This window comes from Neomonachus schauinslandi, chromosome 14 (genome assembly GCF_002201575.2).
Source record: "Neomonachus schauinslandi chromosome 14, ASM220157v2, whole genome shotgun sequence".
Lineage (NCBI taxonomy): Eukaryota > Metazoa > Chordata > Mammalia > Carnivora > Phocidae > Neomonachus > Neomonachus schauinslandi.
In genome coordinates this window covers 49,164,871-49,185,026 of record NC_058416.1, presented here as the reverse complement: position 1 = coordinate 49,185,026, position 20,156 = coordinate 49,164,871, and the positions used below count along the sequence as shown (strand labels likewise).

At 36.1% G+C, this 20,156-nt stretch overlaps 1 protein-coding gene across 3 annotated transcripts in view; it reads right to left on the bottom strand.

Annotated features, from left to right (window-relative positions):
- Nucleotides 1-5,082: 5,082 nt before the first annotated feature.
- The window catches only part of ESCO1 (establishment of sister chromatid cohesion N-acetyltransferase 1), a 48,891-nt gene continuing 33,817 nt past the window's right edge, over nucleotides 5,083-20,156 (bottom strand). For 2 of the 3 annotated variants that reach the window (XM_021686050.1, XM_021686048.1), the window contains exons 8-11: nucleotides 14,965-15,054; nucleotides 11,901-12,044; nucleotides 9,892-10,079; nucleotides 5,083-6,270 (exon numbers count right to left, since the gene is read on the bottom strand). In XM_021686050.1, coding sequence (XP_021541725.1) covers nucleotides 6,123-6,270; nucleotides 9,892-10,079; nucleotides 11,901-12,044; nucleotides 14,965-15,054 — 570 coding nt within the window. In that variant the 3' untranslated portion in view covers nucleotides 5,083-6,122. Of the gene's footprint in view, nucleotides 6,271-9,891; nucleotides 10,080-11,900; nucleotides 12,045-14,964; nucleotides 15,055-15,605; nucleotides 15,730-20,156 lie in introns of those variants that run through there. The other variant, XR_002480080.1, reaches the window with a different exon arrangement.

The following is a 20,156-nucleotide window of genomic DNA, read 5'->3' as shown; positions in this document are numbered from 1 at the left end:
CCCTCCAACCCCAATCTGACCCAGATCTTTGGGGGATCAGTCTCTTTCAGTTCCACAGTCAGGACCTTAAGTTCAGGTTAACTCCACCCTAGGCAGTTATGCAATTACTTAAGACATGGTCTGCCATGGGAGCCTGAGGAGGATACACTTTGGAGAATGAACATGGAGTTTGCATTGTTTTTTCTACTACACTATGTTAGGGGGAAAACGGACTCTTGGCATTAGCTAGCCTGAATGTGTTACATGAGACTCACACCGTTGGTGTGGAATTAATTGAAGATTAACGTTTGAGGCCTGAACCCTCAGTTTCTCTTCAGATCTGTACTTTGGTACAGTATTACTCAGGGGTCTGAAATGATAGAATGTAGAAGATATTTGTATTTTAAAAAAAAAAAAAGTAGCTTTGTCTTTCTCTGTGCAGTGTTAGTTTAAGATTTATAATCTTATATGTATTGAAACTTTTGGCAAAATTTCCACAGGAGTTAAAAGTTTACTATTTAAAACTGAACAAACAAATCAGTAAATGCAGAGCAGGCACTGTATGCATTTATGCAGCTTCTCCTTGCTGAAATTCCTTTTTTTTTCATTCTTTAAAAATGTTTCCAGTCTCTAAGCACACTATGTCCATGAAAATATGGAACAGTTTTTTTAATCTTTTACAAGGAGAACCTAATTCAGTAGTTGAGCCAATTAAAAAGCTTTCAGCGGTCACCCCATACCCACCCTGTTTGGATGGAATTAAGCCAGGAAAGCTACATGTCAGGCTATGGTTCTGTGTGGCATGGAATTAGTTTCTTTCTTTTCTGGGCCTCAAGCAAAGCTTCCTTTAAAAGATACACTGAGCATCAGCTACCTTATACTGACAACACAAAAATCGCTGAAATGGGAAACAGAGCCAGAGAGAGACACAACCGTTTTAATCCTTGTGAGGAGTAAGAAAGTGATTCTCTTGTGAGGAGTAAGAAAGATTCCATTAAAGTCTCTGACTCACTAAAATCAGCAGGGGATGTTTGTTCAATATGAACAGTGTAAGTTTCTACAGAGTTCTCACCAATATATTTTAATCAAAAACAGACTTTTAGAAAATGTTCTAGAACAAACTAAGTCTATTGGAAGTTTATGCTTAAATTGCTCCAGGTCTCATCATTAAACAGTCTCTTTGACATTTTTCTTATTAGCCCATATGTACCCACTTAAAATGGCCATTGTTACTTGAACTGATGTCTTATCTGTGGCCTGAAACTGAGAGGGGGCTGACTAAGCCTGCATTTACTTAGAACAAATAATGTTAACCAACCAGCTTTATTAGCTTGTGATAACAAGGAGTTTACAGTAGTGAAAAGATGGAATGTACTAATCTAAAAATGGTTTGCAGATCTCTTGGTTTTAATATAGCTACTTATGATGCTTTAAATGTATTTGGAAATGAACAATTCCTTTAAACCCCATGTTTTTTAATTGTCCTTCAAAGAGGATCTGCCTTATGTATTCTTTAAAAATACTCCTTAATTTTAGTACAGCAGAATTTTTGGTAAAGAGGTACGTTTTGAAGCAGGTTGATTTAGATATGAATGTATTTCAATCGTTCCTGTTTTGTTGAAAGGGCCTAATGCAGATGATATCAAGAAACCCACTGTTTGTGCAATATTCCAGTAATATTTACTATATAGAGCAAATAAGATACTTGAAATAATTCCAAAACAGTTGTACCTGGGGCAGATGGCCTCTCAGGGTTTCTTCTGGCTTTATGGCTTCAAAGTCTAAAGCGTGTTTTTTAAAGTAGTAACTTTAGATGCAGGTACTCCACGGCTGCACTCTGAAAAATCAAATAACTGTGATCTGTTAAATACTATTTAACCCTGTGGAAGAGAAAGTGCCGGAAAAAAGCCAAAAAGACCATCACCCCAATGATGGAAAATTCCAAATGACCTGCCTATTCTTTTCACTGCTTGTATTACTAAGGTTTGGATCTTTTAAAATCACCTTATCAGTATAATTCTTTAGAGAATGTTAGGTCCTTTTCCTTTAAGGATAAAATTGCACAAGCCCAGACACCATGATTTGTTAATACATACCTTGGTGTGTTCAGCTTCAAGCCTTGCCATCCTTTAGAACATTGTGGTATGAATGTGTTTGCTAGGCCTGCATAATAATTGATCTATAGACCTGTTGAACCTTGCCATGTAGGACAGTTCACACAGGTTAATACTGAATGTAAACTAAAATTAGAATGAGAATTGTTGTATTCAATTATTTTGGCTGTAATTTATGCAATTGCTTTTTGTGATTTTTAGAAAAGGAGGCACCTGTGTTACTTTATTACTGTAAAATTTTCTTAACCAAAATTTGGTGAATTTCACTAGTTGGTCTACCTCACATTTTGTTTATGATTCTAAACTGTCTTTTAAGTTGTGTCTACAGTATGTTGTCCTTTCATTTAATTTGGTGAATGTATTAAAATTCTTTCCCACCCCCCCCCAAAAAAGAAAAAGTTTGTTTTCTTTACACTAATTTTCTGGTATGTTCAAAAATGGAATGAGCTCCCTACCACTGGCAATGTCCAAAAAAGACACAGAGTCCACATATCACAGGTTGGATGGCTCTAAGAGTTGACTATTCTCTGGCTTAACAGTCCAAGAAAGTGTTAATACTTGCTGAATGAAAATCTGTAGCTTATACAAAGAAAATACACACATATAAAGTATCTACACACCATGCCCATTTGCAGAGTTCCACATTAAGTATGGATGACAGATCTAAAAATGATTTTTAGAGATATTAGAAATACTCAGAGTATATCCCCAATCTTTTATAGATGGCAACTACACTCATTTGGGGTCCTCAGAAGCAGAACTTTGCTTCTGCGAGTTGCAAGAACTGTGTAGTATGACAGAAGGTTTAATCTCCAATTTATTTCCCAACTACCTACTTTTTTTTTTTTTTTTTTTTTTAAGATTTTATTTATTTATTTTGAGAGAGAGAGAATGAGAGACAGGGAGCATGAGAGGGAGGAGGGTCAGAGGGAGAAGCAGACTCCCCGCCGAGCAGGGAGCCCGATGCGGGACTCGATTCCGGGACTCCAGGATCATGACCTGAGCCGAAGGCAGTCGCTTAACCGACTGAGTCACCCAGGTGCCCCCAACTACCTACTTTTAAGAATAACTCTGTTAGGGGCGCCTGGGTGGCTCAGTCGTTAAGCATCTGCCTTCGGCTCAGGTCATGGTCCCAGGGTCCTGGGATCGAGCCCCGCATCAGGCTCCCTGCTCGGCGGGAAGCCTGCTTCTCCCTCTCCCACTCCCCCTGCTTGTGTTCCTGCTCTCGCTCTCTCTCTCTCTGTCAAATAAATAAATAAAATCTTTAAAAAAAAAAAAAAAAAGATGCTCAACCAACTGAGCCACCCAGGCGCTCCAGACATTTTTATAATGAACCAACTATTCAAGGGCAGCTGACAAATTCATAGACATACAATCACAATTACAGAATCACTTCTTTTGAAGTTTGACTGTGGCCATTAGTGTATACTCACTGTGTCCATTACTGCCTCCACCACTCTGAAAAGACCGCTCTTTTTCTAGTGTCATTCTTCAGCCTTCAGTTGCGATGTGATAGCGCTGACCATTCTTGATTTTTAAAACTCTTCTTTTGGTTTCTACCACTCTCTTCTGATCCTCTTACCTCTTCCGAGGTACTCTTCTTTTGAGACTCCTAAATGATGGTGTTCCTCACAACTCTCTCCTATCCTGTCATTTTACAAACCCCATGGTGGGGACATCTCTTCTAAACCTTTGAATAACTACATTAATAAATTTCCTTAGTTCAAACTTCTCCAAACTCTAGATCAACATATCCAATTATATACCAAACAGGTATCTCCACTTGGAGATTCTGCAACCACCTCAAAATCTTTACCAAAATTGAGTTCATCCTTTCTGGTCCAATCCTCCCAACATAATTCTCCAGTATTCCCTTCTCAGTCAATCCATCTATCCAGTTACCCAAATCAAAATTTCAAATTGCCCTAGATTCTTTGCCATGATCCTTGTCCAGCTCGTTATCAGCTCTTTCAATTCTTCAATTCTATCTTCCCCAAGTTTATCTGTCTCCTCATCTCCATCAACACATCAGTTTTAGTTCTTTGTTTCAACATTTTTCACACAGACTGCTACAGTAGTCTCTCAACCTTCTAGGTTCCAGATTCCTCATTTGAGGTGTCATGATAAAATAATGCAGCACTATACAAGAAGGTGTGACACACAGCAAACACTCAAAACTTAGAAGTCATTAATACTGTTCTTAGAGAAATATCTAGACTACAAAAGTTATTTGAGGGGCTCTGTTTTCAATATAAACATGAAAATAATGGTTTTCCTAATAACTGTAACATTTAAACCAACCAATGTATATTCTCTACTCCCAGGTCCCCTTAAAACCACCCAGTTTGGCTCCACAAAGAAGCATACTATGGCTTCTGTGGAAATTGGGTCTGTATTATGCTGTATTATGAAATTAACAGTTACTAGAGCATCTACACTATACCTGAAAATGTCCTCTTTTCAAAAGTTACGCTCCTTGTCAAGCAAATGAGGACACCAAGGATGACGAGAATAGTTTCTAGTCCAAAGGGAAAGGGAGTGTCAAAGTCAGACTATCATGACGAGTCAGAGGGAAATATTTACACCTCTACAAACAGAGTACAGAGCTTTATACCACTCTATAAGTTTAAAAAGCATACACCTATTGGGGGGGGGGGCGTAAATACACACCTGCTAATTTAAAGCCCTAAATTTTAGCTGGTTTTTAATGGAGATATGATTATTTCAGCTCATAAAAATAATCTATGTTAAATGAAGTGGTGCTTCATTCTTGGGCTATGGCTCTTTCTTTCTCTGAAAGACCAGAAAAATTCTCATGTTAGGATTGTGCCTTTTGAAGACCAAGTTCAGAGTTGTTACAGATATACATACTGGTCCTCTGGCAAAATGGTGAAACTTATAAGAAGCTGGTGTTTTAATTATATTTTAACGTATCAAACTTAACTCCCTGAAAAAGCACAAATGACAACACACTATTATCACATTTAACACTTAGAAAAAGCTATCAAGTATTTTATTATTTTATTCTACATTATATACAGGTCATAAAAGGCCACAGCAGTTTTTCAACATATAAACCCTTTAAAAGTAGAGGGCACTATGAAGGATTGACAAGTATCAAAATGAAGTCCAGTAACGCGGGCATATACTCAGTGTAGTATTTCTGAGGAATAACAAAGCAGATACCAAGTCATCCATAGTTAGCTTACAACTATTCCATAGGTTTTTATAAACCTCTTTGGGATTTGTTAATAGCCTAAGTGTGCCCAGGTGCCACTTACTTTAAGAAATAAAACCGGAATGAAAGAATAATAAACTTTAGAGGGTACTTTCTAATTCTAGTCACTTTACAGCTCTCCAAGAAGAAAAGCCTCAATTCTTTACCACCTTCCACTTCTTCCTGCATCAAGAATAGGAAAGAAAGAAAGGGAAGAAAATGCTCAATATTCCAAATTCTTCCTGCTTATTTGAACTATGCCTTTTTGCAGGGGTTCCTTCAAAATGTATTTCAGGCCCTTTAAGAATTAGCTTTGAATTCTTTGACATGCAATATTGCACCCTCCTTGAATAAGAACCAAAAACATTGGTTCCCGCTCTGTAAAAATACAATCTTTAAAACTATAACTGGTATCAGCAGATCAATATAAAAAAATACAGTACCAAGCTACACTGGTATATTTCCATATTAAGAACTTCAAAATATACTTATCACTGAGACCATAGTCCTTGCATTAGTTTTCAGTCCACTATGAACAATTATCTGCTGCATGTAAACATGTCTAAATAACTATAGATAAAATACATCAATCATAAATTTCTGTAAAAGATAATAAAATATCTTCTTTAAAAAACAAAACAATAATAAGCTATTACTGCATTGTTTCCAATTTTATGAAAATGGAACAACCTTACGGTTGTTGCCAGTCCTGAGTTCATTGTAATAAAAATGGCCCTAGTTCCTGGTTAAAGTCAGCAACCAATCCATTCTCTTCAGTAGATGTCTTCTAGTACTGCAGGCACGAATTTGTTTTAGGTGCTATTTTGTCCATTAATAAAATTATATACCAGAAACTGACCAGTGCCACAGTACTGTGTTGCAAATAGTTTTCCATCAGGAGTGGGATCTGAGAAAGCAATTTCTTCTTTACTCAAATATGAGCCATATATAAAGTTACTCCTATTAAAAAAGGGAGGGGGTGTGGAAGGGTAAAAAAAAAAGAAATTAACATTTTTATCATAAAAACTGGAAAAACCTATCAAGTAAAATTTGACCAGTAAAACTTTTAGGTAATGTTGTATGTTCTAAAAATTGTTGAAAATAATCGCTCGTCTAGATTATTAATAACCTGAGGTAAAAAATTTTTATGAAAGTAACAATGGTTTTAAAAAACATTTACCCAACACCTTTTCATGATAAAAATACTCAACAATTCTGAGTAGAAGGAACTTCCTCAACCTGATAAAGAGCATCAGGCAACATCAAAATTAATGTGAAAGACTGAAACCTGTTTCCCAAAGATCAAGAACAAGGAAAGCTATCTGCTTATACCTCTTCTATTCAACAGTGTACTTACTGCAGGCTCCAGCCAGGGTAATTAGACAAGGAAAAGAAAATAAAAAGCAGATTAGGAAGGAAGAAGTAAAACTACCTCTTTCTGGAGACAGTTTTGGATGATCTTGTATATACAAAAATCCTAAGGAATTCACAAAAAAACTATTAGATCTAATTAGAAATGAGTTCAGCAAGGTTGCAGGATACAAGAACAATATTAAAAAATTAACTGAATTTCTATATACTTGAAATTAACAATCCAAAATGAAATTTTAAAAACAATTCCATTGATAATAACATCAAGAGAATAAATACTCAGAATTAAGTTTAACAAAGAGGTGCAAGATCCGGAAACTTAAATAGAAAGACATGCCATGTTTATGAATCAGAAGAACTACAGCTGGCTTTGCAGAAATTAACAAGCTGGTCCTAAAACTCTCATGAAATTGGAAGAGTCACTGAACAGTCAAAAGAATCTTGAAAAAGAACAAAACTAAAGAACTCACACTTCCTTATTTTGCAACATACTACAAAGCTACAGAACTAAAAGCAGTGTGCTATGGCTGAAGAATAGACTGATGGAATAGAACTGAACAGTCCAGACAGAAACCCTCGAAATGAATGATTTTGACATGGGTGCCAAGACCATTCAATGGAAAAGAATAGTTTAACAAATGGCACTGGGACAACTGGATATCCACATGAAAAAGAGAACGTTGTCGGATCCCATCTCACATCATACACAAAAATTAACTTAAAATGGATCAAAGACCTAAATGTAAGAACTAAAAGTATGAACTCTTGGAAGAAAATACAGGTATAAATCTTTGTAGCCTTGCATTAAGAAATGGCTTCTTAGGACACCAAAAACACAAGTGACAAAAGAAAAAGATATATAATTTGGAGTTCAAAATTAAAGACCTTTGTGCTTCAAAGGACACCAAGAAGATGAAAAAACAGCTATGAAAAGGTAGAAAATATCTGCAGATCTTAGACCTGATAAGGGACTTGTCTCCAGAATAAAGAACTATTACAGTAAGAAAAAGATAAATTAATTTAACAATGGACATAGGATTTGAATAGGGAGTTCTCTGAAGAACATCCATAAATGGCCAATAAGCACATGAAAAGATGCTCATTAGCCATTAGGAAAATGTAAATGAAATCCAAAATGAAATACCACTTCATACTCACTAGGATGGCTAAAATTAAGAAGACAGACAATAACAAGTGCTGATGAGGATGTGGAGAAATTAGAACCCTCATACGTTGCTGGTGGGAGTGTAAAATAGTGTAGCTGCTTTGATAATCAGTTTGGCAGGTCCTCAAAATGTTATACATACAGTTACTATATGGCCCAACAATTCTGCTCCTAGGTATACACCAAGAGAAACAAAAACATGCAAATACTTCTCTACTTACCAAGGGAAATAAAAATACACAAAAATTTGTACATGAATGTTCGCAGATTATTCATAATAGCCAAAAAAGTGTAACCAAGCCACCCCCTGTTCATCAACTGATGAATGGATAAATGAAATGTGGCACATCCATACAGTGGGATTTTATCTGGCAATAAAAAAAGGGATGAAGCAGGGGCGCCTGGGTTGCTCAGTTGTTAGGCGTCTGCCTTCGGCTCAGGTCATGGTCCCAGCATCCTGGGATCGAGCCCAGCATCCGGGCTCCCTGCTCCGCGGGAAGCTTGCTTCTCCCTCTCCCACTCCCCCTGCTTGTGTTCCCTCTCTCGCTATGTCTCTGTCAAATAAATAAGTAAAATCTTAAAAAAAAAAATTTTAAATTTAAAAAAAGGGATGAAGCACACAAATACATACTACAACATGGATGATCTTTGAAAGCATGCTAAGTAAAAGAAACCAGTCAAAAAGGTCATATATTTATAGGAATCCATTTATATGAAATGTTCAGAATAGGAAAATCCGTTCAGATAGAAAGTATATTAGTGATTGCCAGAAGCTGGGGGAGAGGGAAATGGGGAGTGACTGCTGATGGGTATGGGTTTTGGGGGGACAGTGACGGAAATGTTCTGGAATTAGATAGTGGTGATGGTTGCACAGCCTTCTGAATATGTTAAGACCCACTGAATTGTATAATTTAAAGAGATGAGTTTTATGCTATGTAACTGTATCTCAATAAAGCTGTTATTTAAAAGTTTTTCTTCAATTTAGCCAGGATACAGACTATTAGAATTTTCACACTATAATCTTAACAAGGTGAGCTAGGTACATAAGAAAGAACAATAAATGAAAAAAGTAGAAACTCTTCATGAGTTTTAACAGGAAGCTTATGGGGGCATCTCACTATCACACAGAACAAATGCAATGGCTAGACTGTGTAATGTTTTTATAAACTAGAACCATCTTAGGGTTGTCATAAGACCTAAATTTACAAGATTTAAAGGAGGTGCAATACCCTCATATTTAGGACTATTATTTAAGCAGCTGCGTTTTCCAGGTTTAGTTTTGAAAGAGCTAAAAACAGACCTGCCTCTTGTCATGAAAAGGGCGGGAAGACCTGAGCCCTCCTGGATCACTACTTACAATAAAATAAGAGGGAAAGACCAGAAACACATTAAGGTTCTAAGATTCCTAGAGCCTTAGGATCTCACAACAATGATGGACTACTTCGAAAGCTAAACCTACAGATAACAGCAGACAGGGATTCCAGAAATAAACAAAAACATGAGACGCGTAAAAACCTCATCTGTGTGATTAATTTGAACCTCCATTAATCCTCTGGCAAAGGTGCTTTAAAGAACAAAAAACAAAACATGCAATTTATCTGAGTCTTTTCCTCTATACCTTTAATTTAAAATCAAGCAATAAAAATAGCAAAAAGAAAAACTAGTAGGAGACAGATAATTTACAAATAATATTAATTTAAGACAAATTTTTCTAAAAGCAATTTTAAATTCCAAATTCCCACATTTATTTGGTTATCTTTAAAATTCTCCAATATTGAACAGTTTGAAATAAGTGGGTTATTTTGGCCTAATACCATAGTTACAAGTAAGTAAAAATAGTTTAACAGTATTTAACTGATAGTGCTTTCTCTCCCCTCAGATTAACTTCACATAAAAAACAAAGATCCAATACACTGACAATCTTATGCAAATTTTAAATTAAGATAAAGGTTATAGATTTAAGATTAAATGCCAATCTTAATACTAAAACTCTGCTTAAATCTTAGAACTACAGAAAACGACTTGAAGAATCACATTCAAGTTACCTTAGGCATTCAATCATGCGAGAAGCAATTTTCTTCCGACGCATCATGCTGAATACCCATATCCGACTGATTCCACAGATTGCAGGCTCTGGCAATGTTGAACAGCACCAGGCTTTTTGCCTTTCAAATCTGACTTTTTCTTCCTCTGACCTGATAACTGGATGTTTCTCTTCTATAACTCTGTAGCCCTAAGGTATCAAAATTAGAGGGAAAAATTTAAAGTGAGAATATTAATTAGCAATTGTCTAGTACTGACCTTAGTGAGGAGGCTGCTACATTTGTCTGGCTTAACAAACTATGGGGGCCACTTATGCTTTCGCTCCCACTTTAGGAAACAGATCTGAATCTACATTCTGTTCTAATTCACTTACTAGTTATGTGACCACAAAAGCAGTTAACAAATTAAGATTTGGGTTCCTTATCTATAAACTAGAGATATCTACCACTTCTGTCAGAAAATTGTAGAGAAATTAAATAAGGTAATACATATAAAATACCTTGCCCATCATGGCTGGTCCATAATGGCAACTGTTATTTTTTTCTCTACCTCCCACATTCTAAGGACAAGCAAAAGTACACGTCAAGAACTCAGCAGTCATAACAACTGTTTCTGCGATTACTGCCATAGTTCTAGGGTTCATAGCTGTGCAGGAACTAGGACTAGGGATGGCAGAAAAATCAAAAATTCAAAAAGCTGCTTTCCCCACATTTCCATCTCTTAAAAAAAAAAAAAAACTAAGGTGCTTTAAAAAACATAGTATCTCCTCTACCAGTCTAGCTGGACAACAGCCAGCCTTCTAACGGAACATGGTACAAATCTTAATTAGACAATACAATGAAGAATTAACAAACAAACATTACACAGCTACCTTCTAAACATTGCAAAAGTGATTTTTGGAACTAGGCAGAATAGAAATTAAAAAAAACACAAAGGTATACACTATGTAAAATCAACTCAATTTCAATATGGCAAACTCTATAAGTCATTTTATATCAAATTTCTATCCCCAAATTACCTTATCACAGCTATTCATTTAAATCAATTTTGTTAATATAAATAGCAAGATTCATAAAGCCATGCAATTTAAGACTGATTTTTTAAATTAACATATAGAAATTAACTCATAAAGACTTGTATTGACTTTTTATAAGAAAATTTTTATGATAAAACACGTTTGCAGGAAATTATTAATATACAGAAAGATACCAACTGAACAAAAGTCAAATCCAATGTGCACTGAATTCACAAACAAGAACTCAGCTGAAAAAAGAATTCAAATGAGGTATTCCTCAAAATGAGCATGATTAGAGAGTCTAGAATCTTCTGTTCTCATAAGTTGGTCAGTTACTACATAACTTACACAATGTGAATATATCCCTTTTATTGTGATTCTTTTATTTTTTGTACAATTTGGCTCCTAAATACAAGTCATCTTCTCACCTAGAGCTCAAGCAAAGAAGTGGTGATCTATGGGGGGGGTGGGCAACTTTTTATAAAGAACCAGATAGTATTTAGGCTCTGCAGCCCACCAGGTTTCTGTTGCAACTACTCAATTCAGTCTAGTGTGAACCAGCCAGAGACAATGTGTAAGCAAATGGGCATTGCTTATATTATATTGTATTTAAATTATATTGTAATTATAATGAAATTTTATTTAAAAAAACAGGCTGGATTTTGCCCTTGGGCAATAGTTTGCCAACCTCTGCTTTTATTCCAATGCTGAAGGAATGGAGACAAACATTACATTAGTACCCAACATGGAAACTTCCTAAACAAAATTTAACAGTACTTTTTTATCTATAGAATTTTTATTTTATATTAGACTTGAGAAACTAATTCCCATAAAAGATACAATTCTGCTTAGTAAAAACTTACACATGGCAATTCCAACATTCACATGCTTCCCTGTATAAAATGTAAATTTACCAGGATTGTGTTATTCAAGATTACACAGTAAACTCGTTAGACACCAAATTACAAATCAGAACACTCTTTAAAAGTCACTTACCCACTGGATATGTTCTGCAATTAGGCAGCCAACTACTTTTTTGTCATTAGAAATAAAGAGAAGTGTTTTAGTTCTGGAATAGCACATTAGTGGGGCCTGTTGGAAACCTAAATCATTATCAACCATCTCTCTAATCTCGTCAACCTGCCAAATAAAGAACAGTATTTTTTGTAACAATGAAAGGAAGCATTGTATACATGTTAAAACATACTATTTCAGTTCAGTAAGTTGAGTATATTATTCCAAGCAGTATATCGCCTACAGAAGAGCTCTTTGCAATGATTATGCTAACCAGTAAATGTTTCTCAAGGCCTGTGGAACAACGTGCAAAATGGGGAAAGAACTGGACAGTAATGCCAAGCCCAGCAGTCCAAAAAACAAGAACAGTGAGAGCTCCTACAATAAACAGTAAGAACATTAAAGCATTAGAAGCATCATTGGTTTAAGAATTGAAGAGAACTTCACTGGAATCTTAGCCAGGCAAGCACTTGTCTTCCCAAGCCTTAATTAGTACTCTCATCAGTAAAATGGAAGTGGTACTATGCAAAGCACTTTATAAATATTATCTTATTTAAATCCAACATCTCTTGGGTCTATGGTCCCTCACTTTATATATGCAAGAAAGAAAGTTCAAAGGTAACTTTCCCATGTCAGATATTGGACATCTAGAAAACCAAAGAGCAGAGATAATGCTAATATGGCATCAAACTGTGCTGCTTCTAGTCTACCTCCTAGAACTGTGGTCAAGGTCAAATATGATAAGCTCGAGCTTCTGGAGGCTCAAAGTCAAAGGTTTCTGTAGGTAATCAATCATTAGTTCCTTCTCCAGTTAAAAAATAAAATGCTAATATTCAGTCCAACATTAATTTGTATTTCTAAGTTTAAAATTAAAATAACCCCTCGGAGGATTAAGTATTCATATCTCTGACATGCAGAATACCATGTTTAGGGATGAAAACTCAAGTCCTCCTAATCCTGGAACAGTGTCCCATAACACAACTCACAATTCAGTTCCTAAAAGCAAATGACTCACAATTCCTTAGATTTTAATTTTTAACCCACTATGGATTACTAACTAGTAACATACTACACTGTTATTAAGATTTTGCCCTAAGAAACTAAAATGAGGAAGTTAGCATTTACTGAAGATTCTTAGTTAAGGAAAGTCTGAATGCCACATATGGTGGTGCAGCAAAGTTCCCACTGTTCATTTCCAATGGTAATAGTTGGAATTCCAAAAATTACATAATTTAATTTTCATTTAGTCAATCACTAATCCAGTATTAACTAACAAGTATTTGTTTTTGTGACAAGGATCAATGTTTCAAATACAAGACAGGTGGCATGGTTACATGTCATTCTAAATGTTATTGTCTGTATTATTAGGCAGTGGTAGTATGGGGGCTTATTTGGTTATCTGGGATTGTCCAGTCATACATAATACAAGGCATGGGAAAAGTCAAAAACCACAAGATAAAGTAGAATGTTAGTTATATTTTCAAATAATAGGGTCACCCTTTCAAGTGAAGTTTTCCTAAATTTAAAGAGGTCCAATTGTTAACCTAAAAAAAAGAACAATAAATAAAACATTTCCCTTGTGTTTCCTAGACATTTTGGACACACTCTAGTGAAACTAAGTTTTTCAAAAGACAACTGGACCCACCGCTTTACATTATAAGGTACTTCTGAAAAAGCAGATGGAGGGTGAAGAAAACATTTTGAGCATATTATTTGAAAATGTAATTAATATTAAGTCATTTCAAAGTAAGTTTATCCTATGGTTTCCTGCCTTTTAAGATACCCAATATAATAAAATGAATCCAGACTTCACCATCTCTCTGAACCCTCAAAGTATGGAAATCTAAAAGCTGGACTAAGCCTGGCTCACACCAGATAAGAGGATTTCTTTAACATTTTATGATTACCTCATGTTTAATTTCAGAATTTCTATGACTTTTTGAAAAAGATTTATTTATTTATGAGAGAGAAAGAGCAGAGCAGTGGGGGGAGGGACAGAGGGAGAGAGTCTCATGGGAGACTCCCAGCAGAGCCCAACATGGGGCTCGATCTCATGACCCTGAGATCACAACCTGAGCCGAAACCAAGAGTCAGATGCTTAACCGACTGTGACACCCAGGTGACCCTCTATGACCTATTATTATATCTTCTTCTACAATAAGCTTTTATTTAAAAATTTACCCTCAACATGAAACTTTACAATTGCTAATTTTCTAAGTTATTGTCAAATTTTAATTATAATTCTGATTCTTTTTTAATGAAAGTAATACTTTTTTCAAATTTTTAATAGATTTATTTATTTTAGAGGAAGAGAGCACAAGCAGGGGGAGGGGTACAGGGAGAGGGAGAGAGAAGCCCAAGCAGACTCTACACTGAGCAAGGAGCCCAACGTGGGGCTCAACGCAGGGCTTGATCTCACAACCCTGAGATCATGACCTGAGACAAAATCAAGAGTAGGACGCTTAACCAACTGAACCACCCAGGCACACCCCCAAGTTTTTTATTTATTTAAGTAATCTATGCCCTGTGTGGGACTCGAACTCACAACCCTGAGATCAAGAGTAACACGATCTTGCAACTGAGCAGCCAGGTGCCCCTGTAATTCTGACTCTTAAAGTCACTAATGTGGCATTATAAACTAGCATGCCTTTTATTCCATCACTCAAATTACTGATAACATGGGACAGTAATCACTAAAAATTTATTTCACATATCCTAGACACCTAAGTTTAAGCATAATTTTTAAGTATATTCTTTAAATGCTTATTTGTTGTTTTCAGAGCTGGTGCTTAAACATGCTATGCCAGTAATGCGCTATCCTGTTAAGATGACTACAAAATTACATTATCTACAGGCACCTGGGTGGCTCAGTTGGTTAAGTACCTGCCGTAGGTTTGGGTCATGATCTCGGGGTCCTGGGATTGAGCCCCTTGTCGGGCTCCCTGCTCAGTGGGGAGCCTGCTTCTCCCTCTCCCTCTTCTCCTCCCCCACTCTCTCAAAAAATTAGACATTATCCATTCTACATGAAATTTCACTGGACATTTACCTTTTTCAGAGCATACTTTGGGTCTTCAGGAAGAACCATTATTATCCTGCCATCAGGATATTCAGCCAAAATTCTTTCTTTTTTCCAACCCTAGATATAAAAAATATGAATGAATTTTATGTTATATTTCATTAATCAGATTCACATATAAGAAGAAAAATATATTGATGTATCTAAAAATTGCAAATATGGAAAAATATTCTCATTAATGTTTAACTGATAAGATATGATGAATCAGCTATTTTGTTAAGCATACAGTGGGTACAATGCAAACTAATTCCTCTATACTACTCATTCAGTAATCTAATACCACAAGAATATTCTTAATTTATCATTTCCCATTTTAAATTAATTTTGAAAATCACGCACCAAAAGCCCCTTAAAAGTCAGTGATTCCCAGAGCCTAAAAGATAATTCTCCCATTTCTTGATAAAAGAATTTAACTCTTAAAGTTCTTTGGAACATGGTTACCTCCACAAACAAACACTCATGGTTTTATGTCTGGCATGCCAAAGACCTCCAGGAGGTTTTAAATGAACTGATTTGCATGCAGTAGCCCAGTATGTAGTAAGGAATAGTTTTTATTCTTATTGATCACAACTATCAAAGTCACAAGAAGGAGACTATAAAAATATAACTACCTTCTAAGAATCTAATAGGGAAGGAGAAGCTACGTTGTGTGTATCTGAAGTTAAACATACTCAAAAAAAGAGAGGTAATAAACTCTTCTTCAGATCCACACTCGTGGTGATTAATGAGCAGAACCTGCATGAAAAACAAAACAAAACAAAAGCCACTTAAATCTAGTAAGATGGGACTGAACCAGAGGTTAAAACTAGGAGCTTTGAAGTTAATAATAATAAGTACAGAAGGAATGAGCTTAACTGGTTGTTTCATTTGTCTTACCCAACCAACTTTACATTAAAAAAAAAAAAAAGAAAAAGGGCCTTTCAAGAAGGAATACGTACTTCTACTAGAGAAAACCATGATCTTCTGAGATCTTTTAAGACAATGAAAGCTCAATAAAACCAAGAAAAAAGTAACTACATTTTTAAAAAATATTATGGCAAGTAAGAGAAGAGGCTGATTTTCTTAAACAATTTAGAATGATTTTTTGAAGAGAGGGGCAGGATCTTGGGGACAAAAAGTCTACTAATAAGCTTAGTAAATGTAACAATCTGAAGTATTTAAAATGAGAATTCATTTAAAAAATAGAGCACCCAAAGATAAAGTAAGCTTCAGGTGATTATAATTATGATTGGTTAAAAAAGTTCTCAAGATTTGAAGAGGAGCAGAACAACAGCCACAGAAGTCATTTTTTTTTTCAATTTAGAAATTAAATCTGAATTTAAGTACACAATTTTTAAAACATATAAAAGATATCACCTCTTTAAAAACAAATTTATATTACTATATTAATTTGGGAAACACTTAAAATAAATCCATTTTCAATAAAATGAAAATGGAGACTTTTAGTTTTAAAAGTTGAACTACAAACTCAATGAAGAACTAGAAAATTTAAGTAACCCTCACTTTTATAAGAAAGTCATAGGTCGGGGGAGCCTGGGTGGCTCAGTCGTTAAGTGTCTGCCTTTGGCTCAGGTCATTCCAGGGATTGAGCCCCGCATCGGGCTCCCTGCTCAGTGGGGAGCCTGCCTCTCCCTCTCCCCCTGCTTGTGTTCTCTCTCTCTCAAATAAATAAATAAAATCTTAAAAAAAAAAAAAGTCATAGGGGCGCCTGGGTGGCTCAGTCGTTAAGTGTCTGCCTTCGGCTCAGGTCATGATTCCAGGGTCCTGGGATCGAGCCCCGCCCGCATCGGGCTCCCTGCTCCGCAGGAAGCCTGCTTCTCCCTCCCCCATTCCCTCTGCTTGTGTTCCCTCTGTCGCGGTCTCTCTCTGTCAAATAAATAAATAAAATCTTAAAAAAAAAAAAAAGTCATAGTTCCTCAGCTGAATTATCTAAAGAAAATTTGGTAAGTTATCTTCCTATTATCTTTAAAAAGAAAAATGCTGGTCTAATGTCATTATATTGCACTATAGGCACTAAAGAAATTATTTTGTTTTACTATCTTTTTAGTATTAAACTTTCTCTTGAAACAACTTGACACTTGCACATTCATACAGAAAATGTGACATAATTTTATGTTTTAAATATGGGTCTGTTTCTTTATGTACTTAAAAGCAGCAGGATTTTGCAAAGGGCAGATTATGATTTTTTAAGTTTCATGAAGACAGCATATTTTAGTGAAAACTATTTAAGAGTTCTGGAGTAAAAGTTCAGGGTTTAGGGGCACCCAGGTGTCTCAGTCAGGTGAGCAACTGCCTTCGGCTCAGGTCATGATCCCAGGGTCTGGGATCCAGCCCCGCATCGGGCTCCCTGCTCAACAAGGAGCCTGCTTCTCCCTCTCCCTCTGCCTGCTGCTCCACCTGCTTGTGGTCTCTCTGTCAAATAAATAAATAAAAATCTTTTAAAAATTTTTTTCAGGGTTTAAAGCCTTGTTTTGTTGTTACTAGCTATATGACCTTGCGCAAATTACAAACTCTCTGTTTCCTGATCTAGGCTATGTACAAAATGGCTGTCATCACCTCCATCACTTAGTTGTTAAGAGGGCTGTATTTAATTCCTCACACAGAGTAGCCACTCAGTAACTTCCATTCTACCTTCCTAATGATATCAAACTAAGATCAGTGCACTACTCTAAGAAAACACAAGTTAATTAATAAAGTCCCCGAAGTTAAATACAACATCATGGACAGATGAAAGAAGCATGCTGGCTCATGTCTGTCAAATAACATACTCAAGACATTTATATGCCTCAACTGCAGTTATCTCTTTCTTGGAGTTAATAACCACACGATCCTCCCAACTTTAAAAAGTTTAGAGGAGACTATCTGCTGCTTGAAACTAAGGCAGAGGGGAAGGTTGTGGGGGAAGGGCACATACAATTTAGAGGAATAATCAAACAGCCACAGCTTTCTGCAAAGATATAAATTCCAATGCAGTGCATTTACACTTCTCGCCTTTAGCTCTAACATGTTACACACATCCCTCTGCTAGTGAGTAGTGTTTTCCAAACCCCAAATTTTCTTAATTCACCCATCTGGCTGTGAAAGCTTTATATTCCTAAGAGCAATCAATGATTATTTGTTGTTCCTTGCCACTGTACTTACTCTAAACTTTAGAATCTATAGAATCTAAAGAATGGAAAGGATTTCTCCTCTCTTTCCATTTAAAAAAGGTATTAATTGAAAACAAAATACATTAAGTGGCAGATACACTGATGTATACAATTGTCAAAATTCACTGACCAAACATTTAAGATCTGTGCATTTAACTGTATGCAAATTATACCCCAATTTTTAAAGTTCATACTAATCACTTTCATAAAAGGCTGAATGAGAATACCCATGAAAGAATACCCTGAGAAATAAAACAACCAGCTTTTTAAAAAATTACCAATATTCAAGAAAAAAGACAAAGAGGGAGAACCTTTAGATTAAAAGAGACTTAAGAGATATGCCAACAAATGCAATATACAGATCTTAATTCAAACAAATAAACAGTATAGAAATTATATTGGAGAGCTTTGAACCCTAAGGAAATATCTGATATTAAGGAATTAACTAATTTTTTTAAGGTGTGGTTATATTCTTTAAATAACTTTTATGTAAAAAACAATAATCTTTTCATCTTTTAAATCTGAGTGATTTATAGTTTTTTTTCCTTTTAGCTTATCTGTATTTCCTAGTTATTCTACTTTAATAAAATGGTATAATAAAGGTATTAAAATACTTAACTATCCCAAGCAGCTGGTTTTAAGTGCATGTTTGGACCTTTTTTTTGCAAACATAATCGTATATTGTCAGCATTACTGATAAAGAGAGGTTGACTCAGTGTGACCTTCACTGAACTTTAAAAGTATGATTAAGTCGAGGGAAATGGGTGGCTCAGTCGGTTAAGCATCTGCCTTCAGCTCGGGTCGTAATCCCAGGGTCCTGGGATGGAGTCCTGCATCGGGCTCCCTGCTCAGCGGGGAGCCTGCTTCTCTCTCTGCCCTCTGCCTGTCACTCCCCCCTACTTGTGCTCTGTCAAATAAATAAAAATCTTAAAAAAAAAAAAAAAAAGTATGAAAAGTTGAGTAATTAGATGGAAAAATTCAGTCAATTCAAGAAATATGTACTGACCACCTACCATGTGTGCACACCACTGATCTAGGCAGCATACAAAGCAATAAAGAAGACTTTAAAAATCAGTAAGACCGAGATTCAAATCCAGACTCTGCTACTTACTAGCTGTGTTGCCTTGGGCCAATTACTTAACCTCTCTAAACCTTGGTTTCCTCACCTATAAAATGGATATAAAAACAGACATTTTTCCAAAGAAGACATCCAAATGGCCAACAGACACATGAAAAAGTGCTCAACATCGCTCGGCATCAGGGAAATCCGAATCACAATGAGATACCACCTCACACCAGTCAGAATGGCTAAAATTAACAAGTCAAGAAACAACAGATGTTGGCGGGGATGTGGAGAAAGGGGAACCCTCCTACACTGTTGGTGGGAATGCAAGCTGGTACAGCCACTCTGGAAAACAGTATGGAGGTTCCTCAAAAAGTTGAAAATAGAGCTACCCTACGACCCAGCAATTGCACTACTGGGTATTTACCCCAAAGATACAAATGTAGGGATCCGAAGGGGCACGTGCACCCCACTGTTTATAGCAGCAATGTCCACAACAGCCAAACTATGGAAAGAGCCAGGATGTCCATCAACAGATGAATGGATAAAGAAGATGTGGCATATATATACAATGGAATATTATGCAGCCATCAAAAGGAATGAGATCTTGCCATTTGCAACAAGGTGGATGGAACTGGAGGGTATTATGCTAAGCGAAATAAGTCAATCAGAGAAAGACATGTATCATATGATCTCACTGATATGAGGAATTCTTGATCTCAGGAAACAAACAGGGTTACTGGATTGGTGGGGTTTGGGAGGGATGGGATGGCTGGGTGATAGACACTGGGGAGGGTATGTGCTATGGTGAGCGCTGTGAATTGGTAAGACCGTTGAATCACAGACTTGTACCTCTGAAACAAATAATACATTATATGTTAAAAAAAAAAAAAAGAAGATAGTAGGAAGGGAAAAATGAAGGGGGGGAAATCGGAGGGGGAGACGAACCA